At 42.5% G+C, this 22,625-nt stretch overlaps 1 protein-coding gene across 1 annotated transcript; it reads right to left on the bottom strand.

Moving 5' to 3' along the window:
* Positions 1-9,359: 9,359 nt before the first annotated feature.
* On the bottom strand, positions 9,360-21,488 carry grxcr1b (glutaredoxin and cysteine rich domain containing 1 b). The gene is made up of 4 exons (XM_048997216.1): positions 20,545-21,488; positions 12,221-12,460; positions 11,934-11,999; positions 9,360-10,589 (listed from the first exon to the last, which is right to left on the bottom strand). Exons 1-4 carry the CDS (start codon positions 20,944-20,946, stop codon positions 10,410-10,412), a joined length of 888 nt encoding a protein of 295 aa, XP_048853173.1. The 5' UTR covers positions 20,947-21,488; the 3' UTR covers positions 9,360-10,409.
* Between the last annotated feature and the right edge of the window lie 1,137 nt (positions 21,489-22,625).

Genomic DNA, 22,625 nt, shown 5'->3' with positions numbered 1-22,625 from the left:
GGACTGCGTGAAATCAGGATACCCTAAAATGGGTGGCTCTGTTAAACAGTCTGTGAGCTTGTTCAGAGTCTCTTGGTGACTTCCCGCCCATGTTATGGGTGTGCTAGGAGGTGGCCGTCCTCTGTATTTTTTATTGACCCCTATTTTTTTTGTCTTTAGTGGTGGTGGCTTGTCTGCAGGCAGGGTCAGGAGCTGGTAAAGCGGTTTGGCCAGTTTGGAAAAGTTTGGGATATATGACCGGTAGTATGACAGGAAACCCAGGACTCGGCTCAGCTCACCTACAGTGGCTGGGGGCTTGTCTTTGAGTGCCTGGACAGGGGCTATTTCCGCTGGATCCATCGTGTACCCCTGCCCTGACACCATCCGTCCCAGGAACCGAACCTGCCTCTTAAAAACACTACATTTGTGAGGAGTGAGCTTGACACCATGTGTTTGGTACCTCTGTAGCACATCACGGGTATGTTGGACATGAGTTTCGAATGATGGTGAATGCACTAAGTTGTCGTCCAGGTAGGGCTGACAGACAACATCACGCCATCCCTTCAAACAGTCCTCCATACTCCGTTGGAACTCTGCTGGGGCCGAACTGAGACCAAAAGGTATGCGATTCCATTGGTATAGACCCCAGGGAGTAATGAAAGCTGTCAGGGGGCAGCTCCCCGGATCCAAGAAGCCCTGATGATATGCTTTGCCCTGATCAAGCACTGAGAACCAGGAGCTGCCATGCAGAGAGTCCAACATGTCCTGAATTCTCGGGATAGGGTGCCTGTCTGGTACGGATTTTCTGTTGAGTTCTCTGTAATCGCAGCACAGCCTCAGTTCACCTGACTTTTTCCTGACACAAACGATCGGAGATGAGTAGGGTGACCTTGACTCAGAAATCCAACCCCTATTTAACAAGTCTTGCAGGTAGTCTTTAACTTCCTGGTGCAGGGGCTTTGGAATTGAAATATATGTCTTTTTCACAGGAGTGGTGTCATGGAGTGTGATGTGCATATTTAAAGAGGGGATACAGCCTACATCTTTGTCGTCATACGCAAACGCGTGACACTCCTCTCGTAGCAGCTGCTTTACGATTTTCTGCTGGTCAGGACTGAGATGGTCCAGTTCAACCGGGGGATCCCACTGAGGCGGCTTACTGTGGGTCTGGGGGTTGCTGGTGACCTCAGTTACCTGGACCCGGACACCACAGTTGTTCTCCCGTCTCTTGACTGTGTTCCCAGGGCTTTGGGTTGTGACTGGAGACACCGCTTTTATCTCCTCTAGGTAACCCAGAATCGTACGAGGGGACAATGTAAAGTCTTGCTTGTCCGTATTTACAATGGAGATCGGAATATATACTGGCCTTTCCTGCGGGACAGTAATCAGTCCTTCTTGGATCACCAGGCCCCCAGGTAGCCGTGACAGCTCATCTGGGACGAACAGTAGACTTCGGCCTGCATACTGGGCCCCCACGTGTGCACGGATGTATGTGGTGCTTATTTGGGCTGCAGGCAGGAGAATCTCCTTCTTTCCTGTGTGGACCGTCCCAACATTTTGACTGTCTTTGCGAGTCTGCAAAATCTTCAGCATGGACTTGGCTGTTCTGACAGACACTGAGAATGTCTGACTGATCTTCTGTATGCGCTTTCTTTCCCCGTGTCCTTTGTCCCACTTGCCCACTATTTCTTCTATTACATTGAACCCTATAATAGGCTGTTCTGCAACATTAGAGTCACCAGAGACTAAAATGGGAACGAGTAATGCCCTAGTGGGAGAAGTGTCACAATCCAAGTGAAATTCCACCTCTATCCAGCCCAGGTAAGGTATTTCAGTACCATTTGCTGCTAAGGCTACCAGTGGTTCGGATAGGAGTTCTGAAAGGGACCTTAGTGTGCTGCGAGGGAGGTGTTTCTTCCTCCAGTCATTGTTTATTAAGCTTGCCTGGGCCCCGGTGTCCCATAGAGCGTCCACTGGTACTTTATCGAATCGGCACCGGACAACACATCTTCTTCCGATGAGGCTGATGAGCTTGGTTTGGCGCTGAGAGGGCATGTAACCGTCAGAATGTGGGGGAGTCTTTCTCTCTTCGGGCTCGCCTGACGGCTTTAATGAGCCTTCAGAGTTGGCCTGTAAGGATGCAATGTCAATGTGGGACCTGAAACGTGACTGGGCTACTGCTGGTCCCCCTCCAGCAACCGCTTCCCGTTTCCCTGCAAGTTCCTCTGTCTGCAGCCGCGGGAGAGATGACCTTCTTGTCCACACCTGAAGCAGTGTCGACAGGTGTCGCCCGTCCCCGCTTCTCTGCATGTTTGGCATCCTTTTGCCCTAGTGGATGTGCGCTTTGGTGTCACAGCCCCAGACTCCGTATACAGTTTCTTAATCTCTTGCACATCTGCTCTTAGGCCCTCAATCAACCTTACAGTCTCTGAATCTGGTCCTCTATGTTGCACTGGTTTCTTCCTACTGCTTTTGTCACCTTCTTTACTTCGTCTTTCATCCAGTGTGTCGTTGTCAATGTCTTGTGGTGGATGATTGTGAATGAACTGCACCTCTGCTTGTATCTCGTTTACTCTGGGTGGTTTGGCTGATACATGTCTCTTAAGTTTGTTTTGTCGCTCTATTTCAAGGCTAGCAGCTTCGTTTATTTTTTCAATTAACACCTCATCCGGTACATTTAAGTTGCTCAGGTAAGGTTTCAACTGGAACTTCACTGCTTCATTTAACAAACCCGTCTCGAGTGACCGTAGGAATTTACGTTGGACCAGATTTGAACTGAACCGTTCCCCCTCGTCGTCTTCTCCAGATTTGCAGAGCAGTTTCTCTCTCAGCTCTATTGCTCTAAACAGGAAGGCTTGAGCAGACTCTTTGGGGTCTTGGTATATATTCATGAGTCTGTGTAGCAGATCTGATGATGAGTCAACTTTGTAGTGTCCTCTTAATATAATTTTGAGAGTGGGGAGCGTGAGGTCCCGCTTCACTTCCAGCAAGTCCCTGAGGTGAAGGCCAGGGCTAACTGCTTTGATGACAGCTTCAATTATCTCATTTTCAGAGAATCCCTTCCTGATGCCTGACTCGATCTGGTTATTGAGACTGGTGAAAGAAAGCTTGTCTTTCTGTCCTGCTTCCCCGATCTGACCCCAGATTTTGAAGTCTCTCTTTAATGTGACTTCCGGCACTCTGGGTGTTGTAGGTGGACTCACCTCTCTTACAGTAGTTACTGCCACGCCACCCAATCTCGCTGTCAAAGCGTCCATCTTCTCCTCCAGGATGCGACATTCGTCTGCCTGCGCCTGATGAAGTCGCGCGTATTCCTGCTTGAGTTTTTCTAGGGCGATAACTTCTGATTTTTGTGATTCTGGTTCAGCTTTAGTATGTGCTTTAAGTGTCTGGACAACTGACTGGAGTTCGCTAACAAACTGCTGGAAAACCTGGGGATCTTCACCATCTTCTATTTCGGCAATTGTGATTTCCACCATCTTCATCAGGGCGCGGCGGGTCTGTTCGTTGAACCCTTCACCTGCCGGTTCGCTGCACTTGAGATGCTGGCACACTTTGACGAGCTCTGGTTTCCCCAAAGTCCACAACGTCGCAATAGTCTCATCCAGTACTTGCTCCATACTTGTTCTTGCGTGACGTCTAGGTTCGGCTCACGAGTAGGTTGTTTCAGGATGCTAATTTCTTTTCTTTAATTTTTTTTTTTAAAACCCTCCTGGCTGGCTCGCCAAAATTATGTTACACACGTTATGACAAAAGCATTTGACTGGGGTGTAACAGGTCGGCTTTTATTCTGTAATCACAGAAAATAATAATCAAACATAAAGGCTGCGCCGTGCTGACTGCTGAACGTAGCTCGCGCTCGATCTGAGCTGCTTCTACCATACAAACGATCTAAAAGTATAATCGAAACCAACAAAAATAGTTATTAAACTTACAAATATTACCAAGAACACGTTCGATTTAATGCTTGTGCACTTAACTCACCTGTAATCACAGAAAATAATAATCAAACATAAAGGCTGCGCCGTGCTGACTGCTGAACGTAGCTCGCGCTCGATCTGAGCTGCTTCTACGGTTCGCAGTCAGTCTCTCTGTCTCCCAGGCGCCATTACTGCCCCCTCTGGCGCAAAAAGGGTATAGCACCAGAGGTTACTGTTCATGCAAGCCAGTGTGAGGGTGTGCCACACAGCAAAAACAATGAAAACACAAAATACAACAAAATAATTAACTGAACCGTTGTTGAAGGGCTGCCTTTCTATAAACAAATACTCCTGGGTGCCACACCAGCAGCTCCTCAACTCCTCATTTCTGAGGAAAGTAAAGTTCACCAGTCTGCTGCAGATACTGCACCTGGCTTTTCCTGGTGTTGGCTTGTGAAATGACGCAATAAAGGATTAGATTTTTGTTCAGCCATCAGACAGCAATTACTAAAACAGAAGAAAAAATGCAAGGTTGGCATTTTTATTATAGTGCCTTTATCTTCAATTCATTCTACAATTCCAGTATTCCATGCACATTAAAACAATTAAACTCTAATACATTTTGAAAGAAAAATAAACACTAGTGACTAAGTGCATCATGGTATGATAAGTAGTGTACAAGGCCCAAAACCTTTTACTAACATGTTATTTATGTTGTTAGCAGACAGATAGCTTACAAGCCAAATTCACAATCATAATCTATCGATAGCAGAAAATAAAATAATTTTGTCGTATTACACAACCTTGTATGAAAGGACAACATAAGGCCCTAGTGATTGTGACGTTGTGGACGGATAAGCGCGTATAAAGGATAGACATGTTTAATTAGGAAACTAACTGCGCAAAGTCTGACAAATTGTTCGAATCTCCGCTCTCAAATGCAAAAAAGTTGCACAGAAGGGCCATTGTCAGTATCCGCTGCAGTGAATGGTAACCAGGCTTTCGAACAAACAGTTTTCTCCGTCATGCATTGTTCTTAGCAGCTCAATGTCTCAGAGGACGGGGCAGAGTAACACAACTCTCACACACGCTGCAGTGTTTGAGAGCTGCCTGCTCCGCCCCACACACACAGAGTAAAACTCTCCGACACAAGAAAAAAAACAGAACTGATAACAATGGGCTGATATGGTAATAATTAAAATTTTAACAATTAAAATGATTTTAACGATTAAAAAACGTCTGTGAGCCAACCAACAAGCACACAAAACTAACTGTCAGAATGGGTGAGGGTAAAATGCGGACTGTTTACAAACAATGGATTTTATGTTTATAAACAGACGTGTGTGCCAACGTCTCGCGTTGCACAGACACATGGCATCGATAAATAAATAAGTAAAATCGGATAACTTTACCCAAACACTTTTCCCATTTTTGCAGGCACTGCCAAAGCAACAAGACAGAGACAAAATAGGACTGGAGTACAAATCACCTCGAGTGTTTTGCTGGATATCATGGCTCACGGAGTTCTCTCCGGCAATTGGTCTTGCGTGATCACGTAATTAACGGATCACGTGACCAGAGGTCGTTGGCTGTGTAAAGCTTTTTTGAAATATCGCACAAGCACGCATATTTTCTACACAGTCGATTTTCATTCATAATATGAATGTGAATATTATCATTAATATGACGCTGCTTATAGTATTGTATGTGCTGAACCATTGCATGTCTTTAGTCATTTTTGTTATTTAAATTTAATAATTGTATTTACATTTACGATATTTAGCTTCTCCAGGGCGACTTACTGTACATTCCTTAATTTCAAGGACAGTCTCCCTGGAACAACTTCAGTCTTGCTCAGGGATCTAATGCTGGTAGTGTTGGAGGTAAGAAAATAAAAGTATAATTAAGACTGTTCCTGTGTTTCATTGACATCGCATAGTACATGATATGGATAGCCAATGAGGGCGAAGCTACTTTATAAAGGCCAGGCTTACAGATGAGCAAACCTTTGCATGTAGGAGCTGCAAATTTGAGTGCATTTCCACGGTACTACAAACTCACAGGTAAGGCATGCATTTTTGGGAATAGGATGGCTTGAGAAGTATTTTATAAAACTAAGCATTCCCTTTGAACAGCACGTAATAATCACAGTCATTGCTTACATTCAAGGTGTGATAGGAGGTTTGACATTTTTGTTTTACGTTTCTAGTGTGCACTTCCACAGCAAAATATCTGATTATTAATCATTTAAATTAAATCCAATTACTTCTGATGGAACATTTCAATCATAATGTTTTGCATAACACTTGTTTGGCCATGCCTCTGGTAACGTAGCATATCATCAACATTTTCAGAAATTCACTTTTCTGTGGCTCCCTTGTTGCTCAGTTTCTGTACTGTTTTCTCCTGAGCAACCACTATGGGATAGAGGTATGAGTTGTGACTTTTTCTATTAACTGTTGATATTTACTATTTAACACTTAGGGACACCCAACTCATGTTAAAATGAACTGATTGTATTTTCTGCAGTATCATACAGTATATTTTATTAATAATACAGGCTCAGTTCACTTTTCAGTGTGTTCTCTGCAGGCTCAGTTCACTATTCTGCATGTTCTCTGCAGGCTCAGTTCACTTTTCAGCATGTGCTCTACAGGCTCAGTTCACTATTCAGCGTGTGCTCTACAGGCTCAGTTCACTTTTCACCGTGTTCTCTACAGGCTCAGTTCACTTTTCACCGTGTTCTCTACAGGCTCAGTTCACTATTCAGCGTGTTCTCTACAGGCTCAGTTCACTTTTCACCGTGTTCTCTACAGGCTCAGTTCACTATTCAGTGTGTTCTCTGCAGGCTCAGTTCACTATTCAGTGTGTTCTCTACCAGCTCAGTTCAATTTTCACCGTGTTCTTTACAGGCTTAGTTCACTTTTCACCGTGTTCTCTGCAGGCTCAGTTCACTATTCAGCGTGTTCTCTGCAGGCTCAGTTCACTATTCAGCGTGTTCTCTGCAGGCTCAGTTCACTATTCAGCGTGTTCTCTGCAGGCTCAGTTCACTATTCAGCATATTCTCTGCAGACCTCAGTTCACTATTCAGCGTGTTCTCTACAGGCTCAGTTTACTATTCAGCGTGTTCTCTACAGGCTCAGTTCACTTTTCACCGTGTTCTCTACAGGCTCAGTTCACTTTTTACCGTGTTCTCTACAGGCTCAGTTCACTATTCAGTGTGTTCTCTACCAGCTCAGTTAAATTTTCACCGTGTTCTTTACAGGCTTAGTTCACTTTTCACCGTGTTCTCTGCAGGCTCAGTTCACTATTCAGCGTGTTCTCTGCAGGCTCAGTTCACTATTCAGCGTGTTCTCTGCAGGCTCAGTTCACTTTTCACCATGTTCTCTGCAGGCTCAGTTCACTATTCAGCGTGTTCTCTGCAGGCTCAGTTCACTATCCAGCGTGTTCTCTGCAGGCTCAGTTCACTTTTCACCGTGTTCTCTACAGGCTCAGTTCACTATTCAGTGTGTTCTCTGCAGGCTCAGTTCACTATTCAGTGTGTTCTCTACCAGCTCAGTTAAATTTTCACCGTGTTCTTTACAGGCTCAGTTCACTATTCACCGTGTTCTCTGCAGGCTCAGTTCACTATTCAGCGTGTTCTCTGCAGGCTCAGTTCACTATCCAGCGTGTTCTCTGCAGGCTCAGTTCACTTTTCACCGTGTTCTCTGCAGGGTCAGTTCACTATTCAGCCTGTTCTCTACAGGCTCAGTTCACTATTCAGCGTGTTCTCTACAGACTCGGTTCACTTTTCACCGTGTTCTCTGCAGGCTCAGTTCACTTTTCACCATGTTCTCTGCAGGCTCAGCCCACCTAATAACAAAGTAACTTCAACCTTTCTTTTGACTTTATTGTCAATGTCACCCTTATTTACCTGAAAGTTAAACAACAAAGTATTGAAAATATGCATGTGTTATTGGATCGTATTTGTTTATGCTCCTCCCAGTGGTAAAGTGTGAAAGCCAGCACATGCTGAAGGTGTACCATTCATAGCATCAACTACCCAATATGAGAATGTGTAAAACTTTTATTTTTAAATAGCTCAATGTGAATGTCTGATATTGATCACTTTTATTATTTCATTTTTTCACATGACTACATTTCTATACAACATGGCTTAGGTTTGATAGCAGCAGTAACTAGTTGATTCACTCATCCATCCATTTCCTGAAGCTGCTTATCCTATTCAGGGTGGCAGAGGGTTTGGCTCCTATCCCAGAGGTTATGAGCGCAAATCGGGAAACAACAGGGCACCAACCCATCGCATGGCACATTCAGACACCAATCACTCAGACATGCACACCTATGGGCATTTTGGTAATTCCAGTTAGCCTCAGTATGTTTTTGGACCGTGGGGGGAAATCCCGTAACGTGGGGGGGAACAAAGTCCATACACATGGAACCCTGGTGGAGACTCAAACTAGTTGATTCGTTAAAAAAATTATTAAATGTTAATAATTAAACACAAAACTGGACAATTGTATTGTGTAACAACAAATTGATGTAAAATTAGTAATTGTCCTGCCATGCATTAGGAAAATTGCACCGTTACTTAAATGTAGACTATATGTATGCTGATTTGTGTCTTGTGCTTGTCAGATCAGTTCTGTTTTCAACATCTGTGAGGTTCACCAAGTGAAGCACCCATTCAGTGAAAAACGCCATGAAGAGACTGCAAAATTGAGAGGCATACAATTCATGCCGGTGTACCCAGGAGAGCAGAGCCCTGAACATTCTCATGGCAGCTTCCATGAACCCCACATATCTCCAATACTAAGCCAGCATCTTTCCCCTGATATTGTGAATGATAGCTATGTCTTTAATAATTGACAGCGAACTAAGCAGTCTAAATATGTGACTAACAATAAATAATTCACAACGTGACTGTGTTCTGCAGAGCTCTGCTTTTTGTACTTCTTTGTGGGTCAAAAATATGCTTCCATTCTGCAAGGAAGATGATTAAATATTAATTGGTAAGACCACACACCTGCAGTAAAATTTTACGTTTGAGTCCTTCTCTTTATAATACAAGGAGAAATGGGGCCCTCAGGCGCTTAGCAGCAGGTGTAATGGCTTAAATTTATATCTCAGAGCGAAATGGGTTGCTGAAATCTGTCCCTGCTCTCAGTACTTTATGTCACCACTAAAAAACCGCAGTCCAGAGTATTTTCTTCATTAACCTTCATAGGTCTCTATAATGTAATGTAGTAGTTTTTAATGAAAAATTGCAGCTGAAGCTGTTGAGTGTAAATTCCATCTCAGGTTCCTTTACTATCAGTCTGTTTCTATGGAATTGACCAAGACCATTAGTGCTTGTTATTTATCATTTATTTTCCTACCAATTAATGCAGTAACTTTGTGTAACATAACATGGCAGAAGCAATTAAAGTTCTAGCATCTTATGTAGTGAATGTTCGAGTAATAGTACATGGTATCCAAGGTTTGGGGTTTATTTTGCATGGAAATATATTAAAACCAATTACAGCTGGTTAATAATGCCTGACATCTACCAACATGCATAGCCTGCGGCCTGTATCACGAAGCAGGATTCCTTAACCGGATAATTTGTCAGATTTAAGGTAGTCTGGGCTAAATGTAAGTGAACAAAGTCCATTTAGACTGGGGTACCTTAAATCTGACTGATCATCCAGCTAAGCAAGAAATCTGGCTTCTTGATACAAGCCCCTGGATTATTCAGTGGACTGTGTTGTTTCTCAGTGTTTTCTCGGTTTTGATGGATTTATTTAATGTATAATTTGTTGCGTTGACGATTAACCTGATTACTACAGTTCCTAATTTTCCAGATGTTGCAAAATGACGGACAGCATGGTGGCTCACTGTTGACTGTGCTGTCTGTATGGATCTTGCATGTCCCCACCCCTCACCCCACACACCAATCGTGTCACTGCACAGAAGATACAAGCGGACACCCTGGCGATATCTTTTGCCCAGTGATACCATTGGTGTTTGGAAATATTCTGCAAAGAATAGTTCATACGTTAAACTGCTCACTATCAAGTTTGTGGATTATATTCAATAACTGGGTCATGATTTCTGGTAAGACATTGCTATTGAATCTTTGAAATGTACTTTTCTGGCACTTTAGTAAACATTGAAAGAATGTCATTCATTCCCATTATGTTTGAGAGTAACCCATCAGCTCTAAGGCCAAAATCTCAGAGATTAAGCAATTTCCGACAAAACAACCTAGATGGAGCATCTCTTGAAGTAATGTTTTTTTTTTTTTTTTTTTAAATCGTCAACTGTAGGATCTTACAGTCATCTAAGAAACCAAAGCTTTTATTGACATTCACATGTTTGCCCTGCACTTCGTGGGATAGGTTCCAGGCCCACCCACATGACCCTGCTTAGGCTAAGCATTAGGAACATGGATGGATGTTGTCAGTCCCATGTCAGTCCTCTAGGGGGAGACAAAGAGTTTGTGTATGTGGAATGCTTGTGGCTGCAGCCCTAAGAGGAGCATCTGGGGCAAGACTGCAGGCCGTTCTCATTGCAGGCAGTGCACTTGAGGGCCTTGAATGAATCTGTGAAGCAGTTCCGGAATAGAGACATCTTGCTGCCATGGCACACGGGGCACGGGATGAAGGCAAAGTCCCCACAGGTGGAGCAAGTATGCGGGTGCTGCACCTTCTGGAAAGAAGAAAGGAACATTCAGAGTTTAGCAAATCCTAAGTCTTATTTTCTGTGGTTAGGAATCCATCAAATCGTGCAAACAAACTACAGTCCTGTACCAGTGTCATTATCCACACACCAATTAATTGCACACTATTGAGGGACATACAATACTATTGTATCTCTAACAATTATTCTTTCATTCCAGATTATTGTCGCTCAAAATCTGCAGACAGCTATCGCTTACACCAACAGGTAAGGTTCCTGCTAGCTACCATTTGTCTGGATTGCTGCTAATTCAACACCCAGTGAAATAGCCATTTTTACGGTTATTTTGGCTCTTGTAATTACTCTCTGGCTGCCACCTTTGGTGGGTTTCCTACTTATATTGAATTATCTTGCTATGGGTGGGTGAGCTCAGGTATTTCCTAACCTTTGAGATTTGCTGACACTTACAGTAGTAAATCAAGCTTGGCTTTGGCCAAAGAGCCTCAACCTCAGGCAGTCCCAGTTTGTGCTCTTCAAAGCTATGCCTTCACCCATTATCTACCAGCAAATTCTCTGAATGTAACCCCCATGTATTATTTATGTCATTTTCTGAGTCCCCATACATTTTCCCTGGCCCCCGGTTAATGATAATTGATACAACTCCACAGCTAATCCATCCTGTAGTTTGACTCGGTTGATCCACAAGGGGAAGTAGCACCACCTTTTCAGGCAGATACTATTATAGATCTAAAATTCCTCCCTATGTGCTACTCCTTTAGGTAGAGCTAATGCTAGTTAGCAAGGTTACTGTGTACCTTCAGGTAGCTAACTATTGCTAGAACAAGGGTACATTTTATGCTTAATTTACCTTACGTTTTATATCTGTGTCCTGTTTTTTGGCGATTTCAGCCATTGAAGTCACTTGAAAGCATGCCTGCAATGCAGTGTTTATGGTTTTTGTGGAGCCAGAGGGCAGGGACTGAGGAAGCCGGGTGTAAATAGCCAGACAGATGACTAGTTTCACCCAGGTGCAAATAGACACTCTGAAACTTAACTGCCATTAACTTAATTTGAGGAGAGCTTTTTCATGAAACATTCCTTTGTAAGGTATGTAACAGAAATTTTTAGAGTCATGGGTGTCTACACTGGTGTGTTTTTGCATCAGAGTGTGACAAACAGTGGGAACTATGAGCATGTATGCTAATGAGTGGCATAAAAGCTGGCAGAAATTTGATCAACATTTATGAAAAGGAACAAAGGAACTGAAACCAGTAGCAAAATTTAGATTTCCTTGATGAAATGCAGAATGCTACACTAAATCAGATTTTTGTGCAGTTTCTGATGTAACCAAAAAACACCCCAAAACATTTTTACCTCGATTTTGGTGAGAAGATCCTGGAGCTCTCCTGATTCATTCATACCCAGAATTTTTTCAGCTCCCTGAGAATCAAGCACATAACGAAAGTGAGCTGAAATGCCACATTTATGGTCAATAAGTATGCCATTTGTAGTTTTCTTAATGAAATAACATCTAAACTAACTTTACACAAACTAAATTCTTTACATATATTTGCATGGTCCTTTGCCTGAAGGATTATAGAATATATATTATTGGAGTACTTCAGCAATATCTGGGCTTCAACGAGAGCAGAGGCCCTGACCCCAAGGTAGTGTCCATCGATGAAGACCACCGGCAGAGAGGGTAATTCTCCCACTCGCCGGCACCTCTCCTCCAGTTCCTTGCCGAAGTTACTGTTCAAGGCCACGTTTCTCTCCAGGAACTTGACTCTGTGGTTCTGGAAGATCTTGCGCACCAGCTCGCAGCGCTCGAACGTGGTTCGCACCACACGGAAACTGGTGGTGTAGATCACAATCCGCCCAAACTCGAGCCTCACTGTTGGCTGGGGAGATATAAAGAGCACATTGCCAGGTTACCATGGCTCATGTTCAAAGGCAGTGGCCTATACAAGCTATTTGTACCCAGTGCTATTATTGTTTCATCACATAAATAGCACTAATGGTAAAAGGGTGTTAATGGAAGGGTTAATGGATCTTTCATCAGTTTGTTTTTCTGTGTTGTTCTCCATATTATAGGTGCATATTGGGAATATGTTTTACCCAAGATTTTTCTCCAGAGTAATAACTGCTCCCACATAATCTGTCTGACTCCTCCCTTACTGTTTTGGTGTTGCACATAATACTGCCAGACATGCACTGTTACTGCTGCCAGACCCTTCATACCATCTTTACTGTCATATACTGTCCTATATTATCATATACTGTCCCATACTATCATATAATGTCATATACTACCATGTACTGTCTTATGTTGTTTATGCTATGCATTTTACACTGTTGTTTAATTGCTATTTTTCAGTATTATGTGGGTTTTGGTGTTGAGTTTTATTTAGTACTTTATTGTTGTTTTATCTTTTTAAATTTTATTTTATTGTCTTATTGTCATTGAGTATGGAAGTTGCTAACTCAACCTCATTGTACTTGTGTGGTAAGAATTGTATGTGTGCAATGACAATAAAAATATTCATTCATTTCTTAATTCATTTATGCATTGATTTATTTTTTATGTCAGCTCTGTACATGCAAATCCTACTTACTAGTAGCTAAAAACCAATAGCATAATACTATGAAATCACTAGGCAGGTTCCTCAAAGTCCTTATGTGCTGTAAGCAATGCAGATCTAAATGATATTTATTCACTTCAACAATCTAACAATAACAAAATCTAATAATAGTCAAAGACACTGGACCCACGCAAATGACTTATGACGAGAAGGGAATTGTTAACAAACTGATTGTGCTTTAAACAGCGGAAATTCTGAATCCACCATACACGATATTGCTATATTATGCAATTACTTTCACTTTTACGTCAAGACCGGGGGAGTCATATACCTTGGACAGTCTTCATTTTATCAGGTTTGACTAAAATGGGTAGAAAAAATCTTTGATTTTTTTTACTTGGACCCAATTTCCGATTCTGATTTAGATATTTTTTCTCTAAATTTATTGATATACATAAAAAACAGACATTATACAAATAAGTTTTGTGTTTATTCTAACAATGTAAGCATGATTTAGAAACAACATTTATTTTTGATTTTACAATATTTGTCCCTAGTCTTAGTAGTTTACGAAAATTCTTGGTAAGAATCAATATCTACTCTAATCAACTCTAATTATCACCACATCAAAAAGCAGGAATTCCATCCAAAATGAGTAAAATAGGCATTCTGTAAAAAGCAGTCAGTTAAAAATGTACAGTGAAATACAATTTGAAAAGCTATAAAACTTGAATTTATGTTAAACATAGCTACTCAGAAACAATTTTCATACATCTAACGTATGATTACCATTGATAAACACAACAATAAAAACAATACTTAAGAAATAAAAATCAAACAGACATTTAAAAATTCACAAACTCTAAACAGAAAAAAAAATCACCACAATAGTTACTGTCAACAGTATTCATTTATACAGAAGAGCATAATTCAAGCAAGAGGAGACTTCTTGTCAACTGTACAAATATCCATAAAAAACTGCATGATTTTACTACTTAAATTATCAAAATATCCAGACTTTAATTTCTGCATTACAATACAGATGTACTGTATGTCTGTACAGCCTTTATTTCACACAATGATTCTCAGGTGGGTCATAGTGATAAAATCACAAGTTGATTTACAAGAAAACAGATGAATCCTGACAAACGCCTTTCCCATGGGTGGCCGCATCAGACAGCTGAGGCCTCAGTCTAGATTGATAGACTCTTTGTGTTGTGAGCTCATGTGACTTCGAACCATTAAGAGAAAATTAGCCGATGGAGGCTGTTGCATAATGTCTTCTGAGTGGCTTAAATTCACAAGTGAGTCTGAATCCTCTGAAACAAGCTTCTCACAAAGCACAGCTCTATGAAAAAACCTGTGATCTTTGAATATCTAGCTATATATAAAAAGTAACACTTAGGAATAATGGTAAGGTCCACTAGGATATAGCATTTTTAACACATACCTTTACTTCAAAACTTGTGTAAACAACTGACAAATGGATTCCAGCACAAAGGTGTCAGCACTGATGATTATGTCAGACGGGCAAAAACACATTCTTCTGCACAGTAACATAAAAATGTTATACAAGGTTATTTTAATATTTTGTTTATTGGATATGTTACATCTCTAGGCTTGGATCCACCTGATTATGCAGGTTTAGTGTTCAGTGTTATATCCAACTCTGATTTTCTGTATAATTTCTGTAGACCTTGACCATCAAGCCCTGTTAAGAAATGCTTCCAGCTACCAGTCACCAGGGGTCCTTAGTTCCAGGTGTAGGGAGAGGAAAGGATACATCTGCCACAAGAAGACTCCAGGGGAGGTGATGGAGGCAGAAGGGAGATGGGGGGGTATTTATGGTATTTATTATCCAGGGGCACTCGACACATAAACAGATTCCGATTGGTGACACAGGAAGTCCCGGTCTCAGCGGTTCCCTCTCTGTGGAAGCGAGCCACCCCGCAGCAAACCCTTGAACACAACCACAAAACACAACCACGGTTCAGACAGTTTGGTATGAGCCAGGCAGCCCCAAATCAGCCAGTTTGGTATGAGCTAGGTAGCCCCTATTTAGGCAGTTTAGTATGAGCCAGGCAGCTCCTATTCAGGTAGTTTGCTATGAGTAAGGAAGCCCCTATTCAGGCAGTTTGGTATGAGGTAGACAGCCCCTATTCAGGCAGTTTAGTATGAGGAAGACAGCCCCTATTCAGGCAGTTTGGTATGAGCCAGGCAGCTCCTATTCAGGCAGTTTGGTATGAGGTAGACAGCCCATATTCAGACAGTTTGGTTTGAACCAGACAGTCCCTATTCAGGCAGTTTGGTATGAGCCAGACAGCCGCTATTCAGGCAGTTTAGTATGAGCCAGACAGCCCCTATTCAGGCAGTTTGGTATGAGGTAGACAGCCCCTATTCAGGCAGTTTGGTTTGAGCCAGACAGCTCCTATTCAGGCAGTTTGGTATGAGCCAGACAGCCCCTAATCAGGCAGTTTGGTTTGTGGCAGACAGCCCCTATCAGGCAGTTTTGTATGAGCCAGACAGCCCCTATTCAGGCAGTTGGGTTTGCGCCAGACAACCCCTATTCAGGCAGTTTGGAATGAGTCAGACAGCCCCTAATCAGGCAGTTTGGTATGAGCCAGACAGCCCCTAAACAGGCAGTTTGGTTTGAGCCAGACAGCCCCTAATCAGGCAGTTTGGTTTGAACGAGATAGTCCCTATTCAGACAGTTTGGTATGAGCCAGACAGCCGCTATTCAGGCAGTTTAGTATGAGCCAGACAGCCCCTATTCAGGCAGTTTGGTATGAGGTAGACAGCCCCTATTCAGGCAGTTTGGTTTGAGCCAGACAGCTCCTATTCAGGCAGTTTGGTATGAGCCAGACAGCCCCTAATCAGGCAGTTTGGTTTGTGGCAGACAGCCCCTAATCAGGCAGTTTTGTATGAGCCAGACAGCCCCTATTCAGGCAGTTGGGTTTGCGCCAGACAACCCCTATTCAGGCAGTTTGGAATGAGTCAGACAGCCCCTAATCAGGCAGTTTGGTATGAGCCAGACAGCCCCTAAACAGGCAGTTTGGTTTGAGCAAGACAGCCCCTAATCAGGCAGTTTGCTTTGAACGAGATAGTCCCTATTCAGACAGTTTGGTATGAGCCAGACAGCCGCTATTCAGGCAGTTTAGTATGAGCCAGACAGCCCCTATTCAGGCAGTTTGGTATGAGGTAGACAGCTCCTATTCAGGCAGTTTGGTTTGAGCCAGACAGCCCCTAAACAGGCAGTTTTGTTTGAGCCAGACAGCCCCTAATCAGGCAGTTTGGTCTGAGCCAGACAGCCCCTATTCAAGGCAGTTTGGTATGAAGCAGGCAGCTCCTATTCAGGCAGTTTGGTATGAGCCAGACAGACCCTATTCAGGCAGTTTGGTATGAGGTAGACAGCCCCTATTCAGGCAGTTTGGTTTAAGCCAGACAGCCCTTATTCAGGCAGTTTGGCTTGAACCAGACAGCTCCTATTCAGGCAGTTTGGTCTGAGCCAGGCAGCTCCTATTCAGGCAGTTTGGTATGGGCCAGGCAGCTCATATTCAGGCAGTTTGGTATGAGCCAGACAGACCCTATTCAGGCAGTTTGGTATGAGGTAGACAGCCCCTATTCAGGCAGTTTGGTTTGAGCCAGACAGCCCTTATTCAGGCAGTTTGGCTTGAACCAGACAGCTCCTATTCAGGCAGTTTGGTATGAGGTAGACAGCCCCTATTCAAGGCAGTTTGGTATGAAGCAGGCAGCTCCTATTCAGGCAGTTTGGTATGAGCCAGACAGACCCTATTCAGGCAGTTTGGTATGAGGTAGACAGCCCCTATTCAGGCAGTTTGGTTTAAGCCAGACAGCCCTTATTCAGGCAGTTTGGCTTGAACCAGACAGCTCCTATTCAGGCAGTTTGGTCTGAGCCAGGCAGCTCCTATTCAGGCAGTTTGGTATGGGCCAGGCAGCTCCTATTCAGGCAGTTTGGTTTGTGACAGACAGCCCCTATTCATGCAGTTTGGTATGAGCCAGACAGCCCCTATTCAGGCAGTTTGGTTTGTGCCAGACAGCTCCTATTCAGGCAGTTTGGTATGAGCCAGGCACCTCCTATTCAAGGTAGTTTGCTATGAGCCAGGCAGTTCCTATTCAGGCAGTTTGGTATGAGGTAGACTGCCCCTATTCAGGCAGTTTGGTATGAGGTAGACAGCCCCTATTCAAGGCAGTTTGGTATGAAGCAGGCAGCTTCTATTCAGGCAGTTTGGTATGAGCCAGACAGCTCCTATTCAGGCAGTTTGGTTTGTGGCAGACAGCCCCTATTGAGGCAGTTTGGTATGAGCCAGACAGCCCCTATTGAGGCAGATTGTTTTGTGCCAGACAGCTCCTATTCAGGCAGTTTGGTATGAGCCAGGCAGCTCCTATTAAGGTAGTTTGCTATGAGCCAGGCAGCTCCTATTCAGGCAGTTTGGTATGAGGTAGACAGCCCCTATTCAAGGCAGTTTGGTATGAAGCAGGCAGCTCCTATTCAGGCAGTTTGGTTTGCGCCAGACAGCCCCTAATCAGGTTGTTATGTATGAGCCAGACAGCCCCTAATCAGGCTGTTTTGTATGAGCCAGACAGCCCCAAATCAGGCTGTTTTGTACGAGCCAGACAGGCCCTATTCAGGCAGTTTGGTTTGAGCCAGACAGCCTCTAATCAGGCAGTTTGGTTTGAGCCAGACAGTTCCTATTCAGGAACTTTGGTATGAGTCAGACAGCCCCTAATCTGGCAGTTTGGTATGAGCCAGACAACCCCTAATTAGGTAGCTTGGTATGAGCCAGACAGCCCCTAATCAGGCAGTTTTGTATGAGCCAGACAGCCCCTATTCAGACAGTTTGGTCTGAGCCAGACAGCCCCCATTCAGGCAGTTTGGTATGAGCCAGACAGCCGCTAATGAGGCAGTTTGGTATGAGCCAGACAGCTCCTAATCAGGCAGTTTGGTTTGAGCCAGACAGCCCCTAATCAGGCAGTTTGGTATGAGCCAGATAGCCGCTAATGAGGCAGTTTGGTATGAGCCAGACAGCCCCTAATCAGGCAGTTTGGTTTGAGGCAGACAGCCTCTAATCAGGTAGTTTAGTATCAGCCAGACTTCCCCTAATCAGGCAGTTTTGTATGAGCCGGACAGCCCCTATTCAGGCAGTTTGGTTTGAGCCAGACAGCCTCTAATCAGGCAGTTTGGTTTGAGCCAGACTGCCCCTAATCAGGCAGTTTTGTATGAGCCAGACTGCCCCTAATTAGGCAGTTTGGTATGAGCCAGACAGCCCCTAATTAGGCAGTTTGGTATGAGCCAGACAGGCCCTTACCAGGCAGTTTGGTATGAGCCAGACAGCCCCTAATCAGGCAGTTTGGTTTGAGCCAGACAGCCCCTATTCAGGCAGTTTGTTTTGTGCCAGACAACCCCTATTCAGGCAGTTTGGAATGAGTCAGATAGTCCCTAATCAAGCAGTTTGGTATGAGCCAGACAGTCCCTATTGGAGATAACTTTAGTGGAACTGAGATTTGGCTTCTCATCAAAATAGAGATAGGGCTCTACTTGGAATGATTCCCCCTTTGTATCTTTGATGATCTTTTCAAGGCCCCAGTGATGTGCCAGAGCTGAAACTGGAAACCCTCCTTTTAGACCTCAGTGGGACCCGTCACAATATAATCAGCTGATCCCCTGAGTTTGATATTTGGCTAATTGATTTGGAAGGGTTCAGTGGGAAGACTAGGTCCCTTTCAAAATAGAGATAATCCAAAATGCCGTAAGTTTGAAATAGTCTGTGTGAAGCTGTGAGACTTTAAAAAACATCAGCTCTTTGACTTGCAGTGAAGTACATCCTACAATATCAATGAAATCAAGTGACCGCAGGAAACACATCTGCTACGTCAGCAGCAGAATACTGACCCATCCTTCCATACCTAGTTAAATTTGCCTAAAGAATTTGGCTTGTATGAGATCATAAAATGAAACCATGAAACTGCAAATATTTTGCATTTTCAGTCACTGACCGAGTTCAGCCACTTCCCTTTAATTGTATTAGAGTGCTCTTTAATTAAACTGGGCAGTTATTTACAGTGCATGGCAATCAATTATCCAGTGAATTGGGTTCAATGTGAGACTGAAATAAACAAGCCAGCAAATAAATTATAAGCAAACAAATAAACAAACAAGAGACTTGCTTGTATTTTCAATATGGTGGACAAATCCACATGTGGCTTATTGTGGATTACATGTGGACATTTTTGGTAATAGTATCTGTATCTGAAGCAAGTAATAAATATCGCTTCTCTGTCTCCAAGATAAGATTGCATTTAGCGGAGAAACACAAAACTTATGAATATTTATGGAATTGCTAAAGGAGGTTATATATCAAACGTGTTGTTTTTTCTTATTTTATTTCTTCAGCTTCCCACAGTCAATTGCCAGCTTCTTAATGTTGATGCTGCAGTTTCACTAGAAGGCTGAAGACTGTATGGTTCATTAGCATGATATGGCTCCCCCCTAACACTTAGTAAATTGGTCATTAATCTTTCATTTGGCAAGCATGTCGTCTAGCCTGTGACATCATTTGGTAGTGGGACAGTGAAAGAGAAAGTTCAAGAGAGTTAGGGCACCATGGCCAAATACTGCAGCTCCAAACTCAAAAAGAAACACTTATATTAGTGCACCTGTCTCAATCTCTCTCAGTTTCTGCATTTATGATCGTACAAAAAGTTTTGTGCTTTATCCAGTACAGAAGCAATACCAGAAAAAAAGCACTAATTTCTCACATATAAGGGCATTTTCATCGGTAACAAATGCACTGGCTTCAAAGCTTAGTTTATAAGATTCCATAAAAGGTGACAACTTTATGTTACGTTCATACTCATTTTTGTGTTCTGCAAAATATCGCATTTTAAAAAAGAACTGCAGTTAAGTACAATGTATATATGTAAAAACTTAAGTTAAATATCTATAAAATGGCAGTTTTACATATTTCCAGTGTGTATTTCTGGCGTTAATTTATATATATATATATATATATATATATATATATATATATATATATATATATATATATATGTGTGTGTTCTACTTGATGTCATATTTGCATTATATATATATATAATATATAATATATTATATATATATATATATATATATATATATATATATATATATATATATAATGCAAATATGACATCAAGTAGAACACAAATAGAACAAAATATAAGCTTGGATGTTGCATTTGAATTTTGATTTTCCATCCGCGTTTTTGATTTTGCTTTCAAGCTTACGGCAGTATCCTGACTAATGGCCAGAGTATGTCAATAGCTGATGTGGAAAGCGGAGGAAAATGAATGAGAAAGAAGAGAAGGTGAGTAAATGAGCCGGGGCGTGGCAGAGGGCTCCTTACCCCATAGACACTGCTGAGGTTGCTGAAGAGCGCCTGCCCAGCGCTCACTTTGTGCTTCACGCCGCGCACAGTCCCGTTTTTGCTGAGGATGTTGACCCGCCTGGTGCCGAAGGGTCTGTCCCGGCAGGCCCCGGCATACATGAGCAGGTCGTCAAGTTCGCTCCCACTGTCGTCCGGTTCCGGGCCCAGCAGGCCGTTGAGGTGTCCGCTGGCATCGTTGGCCGGGGGTGTGCTGTCCCGCTCTGCCTCTGAGCTGCTGTTGCCGTCAGAGTCCAGAGAGTCTGAAGGTCCCTCGTCTTTGAACACCTCCTTTAAGATCCGACCGCTGTTTGCTGACGACACCCGAAACCTCACTTTTTTCGCAGGTTTCTCGTCCCCAGCTCTCGTATTTGCTCCCTCCATTGGAAAAAAAGCAACACTTTTACATGATCCCCGTTCTACATTGTGTCTCAGTGAAGTTTTGTTGGGTTACACAACATGACAGCCTTCATTTGATTTCTTTCGCGTGGCCATGAACCCACGCGTTCGGCAGCCCAGGGACTCTGTGGGAAGAGGCGTCCGTGTTGCTACCGAGTTGGTTAATAATAAATGAAATTCTGCTATAGTTACCCTGCCAACTGACCAAGAGGAAAGCGATAGCCTTGCGTTAAATAATTTAGCTTCCTCTGCTAATTTTTCAAACAGCAGAAAAATAAAGTCTTTTTATGAATGTTTTAGAAAGCTAATGCTACGAAAATATTCCTCTTCATGCCACTTTTATCAAAAGAGATAGTGCTTATATAGTGACCAAATGCTATAGTGAAAATGTTCTAAACAGCTCTGGTTATATTCGACCCAGCTGACCTAATACAGAGCGTGATTAAGAGTTGAAAAAAATAGACCTGTCTGCACCACATATGTACAGTAATTCATAAAAATAATTAATCACACCTATAAGGAATCAATTGTCTGTAAACACAATATGGCTGACAATTTTACTTAGTAATCTTAATTACAGGTTCCTTTTTATAGGTAAAAGCTAACCTTTCTTTATTTGAAACTATAAGTTATAGCATGTTCTTTGTAATGACACATCAGCATAAGGGCATCTGCCTAATGTAACCCCAGTGTGATTCTCTCAGCGTGAAACATTTAGCTATGTGACTTAACATTTGTAACTATACACTACACAAACTATACAAAAATAAAACTGTTTTCTGGTTTTCTTGTCATGTGTTTTGTCAGACCTTTAACTGTACTCTACCAGAAAAGCTGCAGTTTTATGTGTAATACATTTGATCGCAGGTTATATTGACCACAGTATACTGCAGAAAAGTCTCTCTTAGGCTGCACACCGAGGGACAGACTTTGGATGTATATATGAATCTTTCATGGCCCTGCGTCTTGGATGGAACACCCAAACACCTGCTGCTCAAACGGGAGATTAAATGACCTCTAGAGACATGCTCTATCTCACAGGTGTAGTCAAGATCAATCACACTGATTAAATGCAGCAAATTATATGCAGACTGACATACGTATCTATCTGCCTTCCATTTACTTCTCAGTGGGAATAAGACCAAGTGACGTGTCATGCCCAAAAGAAAAAGAAATTAAAATCGGAGACTAGAAGATTAAAAAAAGCCCTCACTTGCATTGCATGTTTCTTTTGATAGTGTGGGTTAAGGCGGTTCAGGATCACATCTTTCTGATTTGTCTTATGACGCTGACATGGCTAGATCTGCCACTTCAGTTTCATGGGTATATCGTTAATATTGTTAAAATATTGCACTTTCTGAAAATTTGCTTTCTGGAAAAAATCATCTCAATGTCTTTAATCCCAAACTGATACCATTCTAAACACATGAATGCCCCTTGAACACTAAATAGAAAGGAAAATAAAGTATTACTATACACTTATATTAACTGCAAAGTATAACTGTCTTATTTTGCCTGGTGTCCCATTTTCACAATACTCACTCTACATGGAAAACTCCAAAACAATAAATTGATTTTGTGTTTTCGTATAGCCAGACTATATTTTAGGGTTTACTTTTCTCACAATAGGTAAGAAGATAGCGGCTATACAGGAGAGTTAAGTA

Source organism: Brienomyrus brachyistius, unplaced genomic scaffold (assembly GCF_023856365.1).
Source record: "Brienomyrus brachyistius isolate T26 unplaced genomic scaffold, BBRACH_0.4 scaffold32, whole genome shotgun sequence".
NCBI lineage: Eukaryota > Metazoa > Chordata > Actinopteri > Osteoglossiformes > Mormyridae > Brienomyrus > Brienomyrus brachyistius.
This window is presented reverse-complemented; position numbering and strand designations above follow the sequence as displayed.

Coding starts and splice junctions, on each gene's coding strand:
- grxcr1b (XM_048997216.1), bottom strand. CDS start 20,946: ATGGAGGGAGCAAATACGAGAGCTGGGGACGAGAAACCTGCGAAAAAA. Junction 12,000..12,220: donor TCGATGGACACTACCTTGGG/GTCAGGGCCTCT, acceptor CTTGATTCTCAG/GGAGCTGAAAAAATTCTGGG. Junction 10,590..11,933: donor ATCTTCTCACCAAAATCGAG/GTAAAAATGTTT, acceptor TCTTCTTTCCAG/AAGGTGCAGCACCCGCATAC.